At 46.1% G+C, this 12244-nt stretch overlaps 2 protein-coding genes across 2 annotated transcripts in view; one reads left to right on the plus strand and one right to left on the minus strand.

The window, feature by feature from the left end:
• Positions 1-1031, minus strand: part of setd4 (SET domain containing 4) — a 148522-nt gene extending 147491 nt beyond the window's left edge. The window contains exon 1 of the mRNA XM_072259934.1: positions 267-1031. The gene's annotated coding sequence lies outside the window, so the exon portion shown is untranslated. The remainder of the gene's footprint in view (positions 1-266) is intronic.
• On the plus strand, positions 358-12244 carry LOC140198831 (carbonyl reductase [NADPH] 1-like). Its single transcript, XM_072259945.1, has 2 exons — positions 358-865; positions 11641-12244. The coding sequence occupies exons 1-2, from the start codon at positions 475-477 to the stop codon at positions 12075-12077; spliced, it is 828 nt and encodes a 275-aa protein (XP_072116046.1). The 5' UTR covers positions 358-474; the 3' UTR covers positions 12078-12244.

Consider the following 12244-nt stretch of genomic DNA (forward strand, 5'->3'; position numbering starts at 1 on the left):
AGAGATTTTAAAGTGGGAGGGGGAGATCCAAGGTGATAGGAGAAGACAGGAGGGGGAGGGATGGAGCCAAGAGCTGGAGAAGGGAGAGAATTATGGGACAGGAAGCCTGGGGAGAAAGAGAAAGGAGGAGGGAGGAGAGCAGGCAAGGTGCTATTATATCTTATAATAAACAATAAAGTGATACGGACTGTTTATTCCCCTCCATTGATGATGCAAGACCTGCTAAGCATTCTGTGTGTGTGTGTGTTACTCTAGTTATCTAGTACCTGCAAAATCTCGCGTTTCATTTAGGCTCGTAAACAAGCGGAACTCTGCAGATGCAGATGATAATGTGCGTTTTCATTTGGGCTGCTGGGTGTCAAGCAGCAACTCGCGAAGCGCCTGCGCACTCGGTTCCAACGTATGCAGTCGGGGGTTTGAATTTATTTCCTCGCAGTCAGTTTCTTCCGCTGAAATTTCCTGTGTCCGAGAGACATGTCGACGCGAGTGGCGGTGGTGAGCGGAGCCAACAAGGGCATCGGGCTGGAGGTGGTGCGGGCTCTGTGCCGACAGTTTGGCGGGGACGTGTACCTGACAGCCCGGGACGTGGGCCGCGGGCAGCAGGCGGTGGAGAAGCTGCGGCAGGAGCAGCTGAATCCGCTCTTCCATCAGCTGGACATCGACAACCTGCAGAGCATCCGAAAGCTGCGCGCGTTTATGCTCGAGAAGTACGGAGGCATCGACGTCCTGATCAACAACGCTGGCATCGCTTTTAAAGTGGCAGATACAACCCCGTTCGGCATCCAAGCTGAAGTGACGATGGCCACCAATTTCTTCGCCACCCGGGATATGTGCACTGAGCTTCTCCCAATCATCAAACCTCACGGTGAGCTCTGATTGAATACTATAAGTTGTTCGTTTTGATTTTAAATTAACCTCTCTTTGGCATTCGGTATGTTTATAAGGTGACTTCAGCATCATTTCAGGGAGGAGGGTCAGCGGGGTTCATAGACCAAAGCAAACAGAAAAACGAAGATAAGTTTCAGGTCGAAGAGACTCGGTCTGAAAGAGAAGAAGTTATATTTACACTACGCCGGATAATTTTGAAAACGCCGGTTTCGAGTAAAAACGACAGGCGTCCACACGAAGCGTTTTTCAAATTATCCCTGTCCGCATTAGGCGGATATTTGGGTGCATCTCCTACTGGGCATGCGCAGGACGCAGAAAACAGGCCATACAGTACTTGGTGCGTGGTTGTCTAGTTACAGAGTAGAAAAACTTTAAAGGAATTGCTCTTGGCTCTCGATGCTCCCGATGTGGCCTTTTATATATTGGCGAGACCCGACGCAGACTGGGAGACGGCTTTGCTGAACATCTACGCTCTGTCTGCCAGAGAAAGCAGGATCTCCCAGTGGCCACACATTTTAATTTCACATCCCAATCCCATTCTGATATGTCTTTCCACGGCCTCCTCTACTGTAAAGATGAAGCCACACTCAGGTTGGAGGAACAACACCTTATATTCCGTCTGGGTAGCCTCCAACCTGATGGCATGAACATTGACTTCTCTAACTTTCGCTAATGTCCCACCTCCCCCTCATACCCCATCTTATTTATTTATATACACACATTCTTTCTTTCTTTCTCACTCCTTTTTCTTCCTCTGCCTATACCCCTTGCCCATCCTCGGTTCCCCTCCCTCCCCACCCTTTTCCTTCTCCCTGGGCCTCCTGTCCCGTGATCCTCTCATATTCCTTTTGCCAATCACCTGTCCAGCTCTTGGCTCCATCCTTCCCCCTCCTGTCTTCTCCTATCATTTTGGATCTTCCCCTCCCCCTCCCACTTTCAAATCTCTTGCTAGCTCTTCTTTCAGTTAGCCCTGACGAAAGGTCTCGGCCCGAAACGGCAACTGTACCTCTTCCTAGAGATGCTGCCTGGCCTGCTGCGTTCACCAGCAACTTTGATGTGTGTAAGCAGAACAACACTCACAACACGCTGGAGGAACTCAGCAGGTCAGGTGGCATCCGTGGAAAAGATCGGTCGACGTTTCGGGCTGGAACCCTTCGTCAGGACTGTAGAGGGGAGGGGCAGAGGCCCTATAAAGAAAGTGGGGGAGGGTGGGAAGGAGAAGGCTGGTGGGTTCCAGGTGAAAAATCAGTAAGGGGAAAGATAAAGGGGTGGGGGAGGGGAGGCAGGGAGGTGATAGGCAGGAAAGGTGAATAGGGGAAAACACTATGGGTAGTAGAAGGAGGCAGAACCATGAGGGAGGTGATAGGCAGCTGGGGGAGGGGGCAGAGTGACATAGGGATAGGGGAAGGGAGGGGGAGGGAATTACCAGAAGTTGGAGAATTCTGTGTTCATACCAAGGGGCTGGAGACTACCTAGACGGTATATGAGGTGTTGCTCCTCCAACCTGAGTTTAGCCTCATCATGGCAGTAGAGGAGGCCATGTATGGACATATCTGAATGGGATTGGGAAGCAGAGTTGAAGTGGGTGGCTACTGGGAGATCATGTCTGTTTTGGCAGACGGAGTGGAGGTGTTCGATGAAGCGATTCCCCCAATTTGCGTCGGGTCTGTAGTCTCCAGCCCCTTGGTATGTACTATCTAGGTAGTCTCTTGTAATTGGTTTATTTACAGGACACATGCGGTGATAATAAACCTGTTTCTGATTTTGAACACCAGTTTGTTTTCCACATTCTGGCCTCGACACGCTAATCTGGCTTGAAGTCTATCCTGGTGCTTTCTCTTCATTCTGTTATTCATGTTATCCTTCCACTTTCCTCACATTTATCTGCCTATTTAAATGTCTCATAAGTCTCATGTTTCTGCCTTGACCACCTATTGGAAGCAGCACCTTCCAGGGACTCACGACTCTGTAAAAACAAAAACTTGCCCCTCGCATCTTCTTAGGATTTACCGCCCCCCCACCTGAAATACAGGCATAAAAGTGATGAAGAGGACCTCTGAGTATCTCATTCCAATGTTGCTGGTACCACAGAGTGGTATAGTTCATTGAGTACAGGTTTCATGTCTTGTAGCAATGCAGGACCAGGTGGTTAACAGAAAAAAGTTATCAAAAATACAAAATAAAAGACCAATAGATTCAAGGTAATAAATGCAGAAAATGCCAAGAGAAACCAGAAACAATCCAACACAATACAGGATTCTGCAGCAGTTTAACTCAATCTGATTACTCACACAGGCACAATCAAGTGGCAAACATCATTCACCGAAATCTTGCTTCAAAATACAAACGTAGAAGAAATCATATTTTATTATAAGTACAAGCCTTACAGTCAGAGTCCCATAAATTGTATTAGAACCGACCCATTATTACAGATAGGACAATCCATAATAACCGTCTGGATAAACAAGAAAGAATAATTTAATTAGGGCCAGCTGGTGGCGCAATGACATCAGCGCCGGACTCTGGAACGGAGGTTCCCGGGTTCGAACCCAGCCGGCTCTGCTCCTGAGTACGCTTTCCATCTGTGCCGGGTTGAGTGTCAAGATCACAACTCTACCTCATAAAATAAAAGGGAAAAATACTGTGAAATGTCTGTGTGAGGAGTGGCACGCCACATAGTGTCTCCGTCTCCATCCCCATCCCCACCCCCACCCCCAGTAAAAGGCGTGAAAAAGACATCGTCCCACCAACATCGCACATGCATGGACGCACGTACACGCACACGCACGCCAAAAAAAATTTACTTGATAGATATTGCCATTCCAAACACACATAACATACAGAAACCAATAACTGAAAAACACCAGAAATGTGCTGAATTAAAAGAGGAAGCTTGTCTCTATCGTCCCGGAGTAATATCTACAACTGATATCATCCCAAAGGGACGACACAATAGCATTAAACAATTAGCACCACACAGGAATGTCTGTGTCAATCTTCAGAAAGCCACATTAGTAAAAACTTAATATTCTGAAAGTTCCTAGCAATTGACAAATGGAGCTTGGGAATGCCCGTACCTCAGGTTTTACCAGCTTGCTACTACTACTACTACTACTACTACGTCGACTCAGGCCTAGGGGGCCGGCGTCGGGCACGATGACAGACTCTCCACTTCTCCCTCTCCCTCATCAGTGTGTTCAGTTCATCTACATTAGCCGTGCTGCTGTCTTCTAGGAGTGTGTTGACCATCGTCTTGGGAGGGCGCCCAGGGTTCATCCTCTCGTGCTTGGGCTCCCATATGATGACTAGGCTGGCAGGTAGCTCGGGATGGTGTAGACAGTGCCCCACTAGTTGCAGTCCTCTCGCCTCGATTTTAGTGGAGAGCATCGGTGGGTTGTTATAGAGCTCGACGTTCATCATGTGCTGTTGCCAACTCACGTCAAGAGCCATCCGGAGCATTTGTGTATAGCAACCATCTAGAGACTTTCGCATCGTCTTGGTGAGTGTCCGCGTCTCGCATCCATACGTGAGAATGGACTCTATGACTGCTATGAAAATCCTCTTTTTAAGCCCTCTGGTCAGGTTCGACTTCCAGATTTCCTTCATGTCGTTCATAGCCCTCCACGCCAGCGCCTTCCGTGTCTTTATGTCCTTCTCCGAACTCATCATTCTTGACCCGAGGTACTTGTAGTCAAAGACATTCTTAATGATATCATTCTCTACAGTCTTGAGAGTACCTTCGTCGCAGTTAAACACCATGTACTCTGTCTTTTTAGCGTTTAGGTGAAGTCCAGCTTTATTGCATTCTATTTCCACTTTTGTCAGTAGCTGCTGTGCTTCCTCCATCTGGTCAGAGAGCAGGACTATGTCATCTGCAAAATCGAGATCTGTGAGCGTAGCTGGTCTGACCCTTTTGCTTCGCCCTGGTTTTATGGTAGAACCAAGCTCGTCATGATCTTTGGTAGTTTGATGCAGAGCGTATTCAAGGACGATTATAAAGATGTAGGGTGCCAGAGTGTCTCCTTGCAGCACACCAGCTAGGAGCTTGAACACTGCTGCTTCTCCGTCTGGTGATACAGCTTTCGCCATGGTTTTGGTATAGCTGGACTCTATTGCTCTCAGTAGATGGTCTGGCACTCCGTAAGCTTTCAGGATCTTCAACATTTTACCTCGGTGAATGGAGTCAAAAGCTTTGCGAAAATCGATGAAAGTAAGCACGGCTGGTAGGTTGTTCTTCTTGACTTCCTTGATGATCCTACAGAGAGCAAGTATTTGCATTATTGTTGTGCTCTTCTGCCGAAAACCATTCTGATTGAATCTTAGCTTAGGGTCAATGGCGGTGCGAATCCTGTTCAAGATCATCCGACTGTATAACTTTGCTAAGATGCAGGTCAAGCTGATACTGCGGTAGTTATCTGTCTTTCTGAGGGATCCAGACTTGGGAACTGGGATAATGTTTGAGAGTGACCACTGTTCTGGTTTGTCCCCTTTCATCAATGCTGTATTACATATGTCCAGCAAGATGTTGTCCAGGTCGCAGTTCTTCAGGACATCTGGTGGTATCCCATCTGGTCCAGCGCTCCTGCCCTGTTTGAGTGCATATTTGGCCACTTTCAGTTCCTCAATGGTGAATGGCCCGTCATCAATATCAACTTGCATTAGTATCGTGGGTATGTCCTCTTCTTCTTCTGTGACCGTTGGAGGGCTTCCCAGCAGGTTCTTAAAGTGGGTAAACCATGTCAGGACACGGTCCTCTGCTGTTTTACCACTTATTTGACCTGATGGGGACTTCCTCCGTCTACTGATCTCATTGACTAGGCACCATGCTCCTCCATGCTGCACGTCTTCATTAGCAGCTTCTATCTCTCTAATCCTCTCAGCTAATTCCTCTTCCTTCAGTCGATCGTAGGTGGCAAAGAGATTCTTCTTTGCGGTCTTGAACTTGTCTCTTAGCTCTTCCGTTTTGGTCCTTCTAAGTTCGGCATGACAAGCATTGACCACACTTCTTGCTGCGACGACGTCAGGATGTTTCGAGATCCAACTCTTCTTGATTCACTTCACAGTGAGCAAACTCTCTGTTGCCTCTGTGTGTGTGTGTGTGTGTGTGTGTGTGTGTGTGTGTGTGTGTGTGTGTGTGCTCTTCTAGGTCAGGTCAGGGCCTTGCCTTGCTGCTGGTACCACATAGCCCAGTACTACCTGTCTCGGGTTGGGTTGTCGGCGACTCAACTGGCACCCCCTGGTGCACTTCAGTTAACCAGGGAGGAGGGTGTGTAGGCACCCAGCAGGACTAAAAACAAAACCTGTCAAAGGGCGGATGAACTCTTTGTGAGTCAACGGCCACCTACTGTCTGTGTGAGGAGTGGCGCGCCACACAGTCTTTCGTTTTGCACCTTGTAAGGCATTATGATGACAGACAACCCAACAAACCCTATACTTCCAGAGCCGGAAGTGCTCAGGAACTCTGTGGAACACCCAGACCCTGGCCGAGACAGGCAGTATGAAGATGCAACCTCAAACCCCACGGGGAGGGTTGAGTCCGACAAGGGGGCTGAGCGAACTGCGCCTCTTTTGCATTGTAAGGTAAAAACGATCATCTCAACCTTCAACGCAAACACCATCCGCCTCTTGCCTTGATGCACAGAGTTGGCATCACAGCCAAGCAGCTACGAGATCTCCACCCTGGGGATCCAAGAACACCGTCATGTATGCCCTAACGAAGAGATAAGGTTCACAGAGGTAGAGGGGATGCACCTCATCACCTGATCCGCATGGAGAGAGCTGACGACGATGTCAGCACAAGGTGGAGTAGGGCTGACGTTGAACCGCAAGGCGAAGAGGCACTGAGGGGCGTAGTCTCAGTCAGTGACATAATCCTTACTGCGGAATTCGACGGAAACCCGGCGACCTCTGTCATCGTCTGTTACTCCCCGCACAACTGCAGCGACGAGAAGGAGGTGGAGGCCTTTTACAGTAAACTTCAGGAAGCTGTCACTTTAATACTGGCACATAACTTCCTGGCTGTGCTCGGCTATTTTAATGCCCAGGTTGGACTGGAAGATGTTCCATACTCATACCAAGACTTTACCAACAGAAATGGACAATATCTAGTTGATTTCATCCAGGAACACAGTCTCATTGCCGCCAACACACAATTCAAGAAGCAAGCTGGTAAACTGTGGACATATGAAAACAGAGCCTCCATCTACAGGAAACAGCTCGATTACATCCTCGTAAGAACAAAATGGCGTAATGGTGTGATCAACACGGAAGCCTACAGCACCTTCAACTCAGTCAGTTCTGACGACAGAGTAGTGTCAATGCAAGTGAGACTGAGCCTGCGGCAACCCAAAGCCACAGGTCCCAAGGAGAAGATAGACTGGAAGGCATCCTCCTCACAATCTATGCTTTTACCAGCTTGGGCTGAGAAAAAAAAAATCAAAAATATATAGTACATAAATATTGAGAACATGAGTTGTAGAGTCCTTGAAAATGATTCCATAGTATGTGGAGTCAGTTCAGTGTTTAAGGAGATTGAGAAGAAAATAAATTTGTTCTCTTACAGGGTCAGCTATTTTTAGAATTTTATATTCAAGAAGAGCTGTTGGTACTGAGTCATTAAACCTATTAAAGGCAGAAATCAATTTACTTAGATTTTAGACCAAATTTTGTTCTTTTCTTGGCAGAGGGGTTGAAATTCTGGGTGTCTAACTGAAATTCAAGATGGCAAAATTCAGGGTGGCAGGGGACGATGGTATCAACCATCATGCCACTGGTAATACATGGCAACATTGTGGGCTTGTAGATGTGCTTTTAGAAATTCTAGATGTGCATCTCACATCTGCAAAGAACGCTGTCCCAGGAAAACAGCATCCATCATCAGGGACCCCCACCACTCAGGTCACGCTCTCTTCTCACTGCTGCCATCAGGAAGGAGGTACAGGAGTCCCGGATTCACACTATCAGGTTCAGAAACTGTTACTGCCCTAGACCCAAGAAGCTTGTGAACCAGCATAGGTAACGTCACTCACCCCAATGCTGAACTGAGTCCATAACCTGTAGACTCACTTTCATTGACTCTACAACTTACGATCTCAATATTTATTATTTATTTATTATTGTAGTGTTTTTCTTTTTGTATTTACACAACTTGTTTGCAGAGATTCAGCGTGAGTAATAAAAGTCAACAAACTTCTGTAGAAGTGTAATGGAGAGTATATTGACTGGCTGCATCACAACCTGGTATAGAAACACCAATGCTCTTGAACAGAAGATCCTACAAAAAGTAGTGGACCTGGCCCAGTCCATCATGGGTAAAGCCCTCCCTGCCATAGAGCACATCAGCATGGAGTGCTGTTGCAGGAAAGCGGTGTCCATCTGGGACCCAGTTCATGCTCTCTTCTCACTGTTGCCATCGGGAACAGTTGAATTGTTTCAACAACCAATGAACTCACTTTTAAGTTCTCATGTTCTTGATATTTATTGTCTCACTCTCATGTTCTTGATATTTGTTGTTTATTTGTTTATTATTATTATTTCTTGTTGTTTTTGTTGTCTTCTGCACACTGGTTGAATGCCCAACTTGGTGCAGTCTTTCATTGATTCTGTTGTGGTTGTTATTCTATAGATTCATTGAGTATGCCCACAGGTATGCCCACACCTCTCTGACGGTGGTGTCTGAAAAGAGGATGCTGTCCAAGTTGCATGCCATCTTGGACAATGTTTCCCATCCACTATATAATGTACTGGGTGGGCACAGGAGTACATTCAGCCAGAGACTCATTCCACCGAGATGCAACACGGAGCGTCATAGGAAGTCATTCCTGCCTGTGGCCATCAAACTTTACAACTCCTCCCTTGGAGGGTCAGACACCCCGAGCCAATAGGCTGGTCCTGGACTTATTTTCTGGCATAATTTACATATTACTATTTATGGTTTTATTACTATTTAATTATTTACGGTGCAACTGTAACGAAAACCAATTTCCCCCGGGATCAATAAAGTATGTATGACTATGACTAAGAAAATGAATCTCAGGGTTGTATACGGTGATGTATATGTATTTTGAAAAACATTTACTTTGAACTTTGAAACTCAAAGCTTCAAAAGGCAATATCCATCATTAAGGACACCTGTCACCCAGGCCGTGCCCTCTTCTCATTCCTGCTAACACGGGGGAGGTACAGGAGTGTGAAGACAGGCAGTCAGAATATTACGAACAGCTCCTTCCCTCTACCATTCGATTTCTGAATGGACAATGAACCCATGTACACTACCTCACTATTTAAACACAAAATACTCTGCAGATGCTGGGATCAAAGCAACACTCACAACATGCTGGAGGAACTCAGCAGGTCGGGTAGCATCCGTGGAAACGATCAGTCAACATTTCGGGCCAGAGCCCTTCGTCCTGACTAGTGCTAAAAGTCCTGAAAGGATCTAGTGCTTTCCCAGCGTATATGATGAATAAACTCTTCTTCGGCTTCCAGCTCACGCGACCTTAACTGATGTTACAATGACAAACTCTGCCACCTTCGTCAGGGATAATGCCTTGACATGACTAGTCCAGTTGCATTTATACCTTGGTCAAACGTCCCACCTGATTGGTTAGTCCTCATCCAATCAAGTCTCCGCTCTCCCACCTTGTTTACATTCGAATTACATTTCTTACTTAGAGTGAAACCTTCACCTTTGTGAAAATTCTTTTCCTCTAGTTTTATTTCAATGGCTTCCTTCACCAGGCCTTGCACAGCCATTGGCGTGGCACAGTAATTTTGTGCCGTCGAAGGCAATCCTATGGCCATCGCGAATGCAATGTTCTGCTACCACCGATTTCTCAGGGTAACCCAAACAGATACACCTCCTGTGCTCCTTGATGCGGGTTTCCACCATGCGCCCTGTCTGGCAGATATAAAGCTGCTCCACATTCACAGGGAATCCTGTAAACGCCAACCATCCTGAATCCCAGGTTGTCTTTGACCTGCATAAGCTGTGATTTGAGCTTCCTTACAGGTTTGTAGATGGTATTAATCTGGTATTTCTTCAGGATCCTGGCAATCCTTCCAGAAACCATGGAATTATAGGGAAGACGGGTGGTAGCGATGGGTTCTTCCTCATTGTTAGGTTTCCTGGTTACCCGGAGAAATCAGTGGTAGCAGAACATTGCATTCGCAATGGTCATAGGAGTGACTTCCACAGCACAAAACCACTGTGCTGCGCCAGTGGCTTTTGGGATGGCCTGGTGAAGGAAGCCATTGAAGTAAAACTAGAGGAAACTATTTTTAACAAAGATAAAGGCCTTGTTCTAAGTAAGAAGTGTAATTTGATGGTAAACGAGGTGGGACAGCGGAAACCTGATTGGATGAGGACTAAACAATCAGGAGGGATGGAGGATGGAACTATAAATACCATTGGACTAGACATGCCCAGGCATCATTCCTGAGATGTCAGAATTTGTCATTAAAAGGTCAGTTAAAATTGATACCCGTACCTGGCTGGAAGCCCAAAAAGAGTTCATAAAGTGATACTAAATCTGTTTCTGAACTTGAAAGGTTGGTAGAAGCGGAAACTCCTTCCACATGTAATTGGTACATAGTTCTGGACTTGAAGAATTATTATTTGCAGACAACAGAAAATTACAGAAAGATGGGATTAAGCTGAATATCTCTTTTTCCAGTAATACGTACATGATGATCTGACAGATTATCTTCTGTGCAATAAATTTCCTGTGAATCTACAAAGTTCATTTTTGCACACACAATGCCTTAAATTTGATAGCAAACTTGAAATGTTGATGCTGATCAGAAATACACTCGGCGTCCACTTTATTAGTTACACCTGTATACCTGCTTGTTAATGCAAATAATCTGATCAGCCAATTGTGGCAGCAGCTCAATGTATTAAAACATGCAGACATGGTCAAGAGGTTTAATTGTTGTTGGACCAAACATCAGAAAAGGGATGAAATAGTCATAGTCATAGTCATATTCATAGTCATACTTTATTGATCCCGGGGGAAATTGGTTTTCGTTGCACCATAATAATTAAATAGTAATAAAACCATAAATAATTAAATAGTAATATGTAAATTATGCCAGGAAAGAAGTCCATGACCAGCCTATTGGCTCAGGGTGTCTGACCCTCCAAGGGAGGAGTTGTAAAGTTTGATGGCCACAGGCAGGAATGACTTCCTATGACGCTCTGTGTTGCATCTCGGTGGAATGAGTCTCTGGCTGAATGTACTCCTGTGCCCACCCAGTACATTATGCAGTGGATGGTGTGATCTGAGTGAGTTTGCTGCTTGAGTACCTTAGAAACTGCTGATCTGGGTTTTCACGCACAACAGTTTTTCAAGTTTACAGAGAATGGTGTGAAAAACAAAAAAAAAACATCCAGTGGGTGAAAACACCTTGTTAATGAGAGAGCTCAGAGGGGAATGGCCAGACTGATTCAAGCTGACAGGAAGGTGACAGTAACTCAAATAACCACACGTTAAAGCAGTGGTGTGTAAAAGCATCTCTGAACACACATGTCAAACCTTGAAGTGGATGGGCTACAACAACAGAAGACCGCAAACTTACAGTCAGTGGCCACTTTATTAGGTACAGGAGGCATGTCATAAAGTGGCCACTGAGTGGAGTGTGCAGGAAGAGAGAAATGGGATCACATTGACAGAGGAGATAACTGCTTAGGTGTTTTTATTCTTCTTGTGCTCTTTCTTGGTTAACCATTTTAATGTCCTCTTGCATCTGCAGGGAGAGTGGTGAATGTATCCAGCATGTGTGGTGCCAGCGCTCTGAAGAAATGCAGCCCGGAACTGCAGGTGAAATTCCGCAGCACCACCATCACGGAGGAAGAATTGGTGGAGCTGATGAGGAAGTTTGTTGAGGATGCTAAAAAAGAGGTGCACACTCAGCAGGGGTGGCCCTCCCATGCCTATGGGATTACAAAGTTGGGGCTTACTGTCCTCTCCAAGATCCTTGCCCGGAGGTTGAGTAAGGAGAGAGCAGCAGACAAGATCCTCTTGAATGCCTGCTGCCCTGGTTGGGTGAAAACCGATATGGCTGGTCCTAATGCACCCGGCACAGCCGAAGAGGGGGCTGTGACCCCGGTTTATTTAGCCCTTCTACCAGAAGGTGCAGAAGGCCCACACGGAGAGTATGTTACCAATAAAACTGTGCAGGAGTGGTAATTTTGAATGTTAGGGCCTAGGGTAATATGAAGATCAGAGAGAGCAGAGTTCTGAAGGCTATTCTTGATTTACTAACTGATATGCTGATTCTTGCAAATTTGTGATTTTGTTTCATTAATGACTATGCACCTTAGGTATTTTCAATAAACAACAGTTATCCAATCCAA

This window comes from Mobula birostris, chromosome 6 (assembly GCF_030028105.1).
Source record: "Mobula birostris isolate sMobBir1 chromosome 6, sMobBir1.hap1, whole genome shotgun sequence".
Classification (NCBI taxonomy): Eukaryota; Metazoa; Chordata; class Chondrichthyes; order Myliobatiformes; family Myliobatidae; genus Mobula; species Mobula birostris.

What these genes read in the sequence shown, in the direction of transcription:
- LOC140198831 (XM_072259945.1), top strand. Translation starts at nt 475, where the DNA reads ATGTCGACGCGAGTGGCGGTGGTGAGCGGAGCCAACAAGGGCATCGGG. An exon ending in CCCAATCATCAAACCTCACG is followed by an intron (nt 866 to 11,640) that starts GTGAGCTCTGAT and finishes TTGCATCTGCAG; the next exon opens with GGAGAGTGGTGAATGTATCC.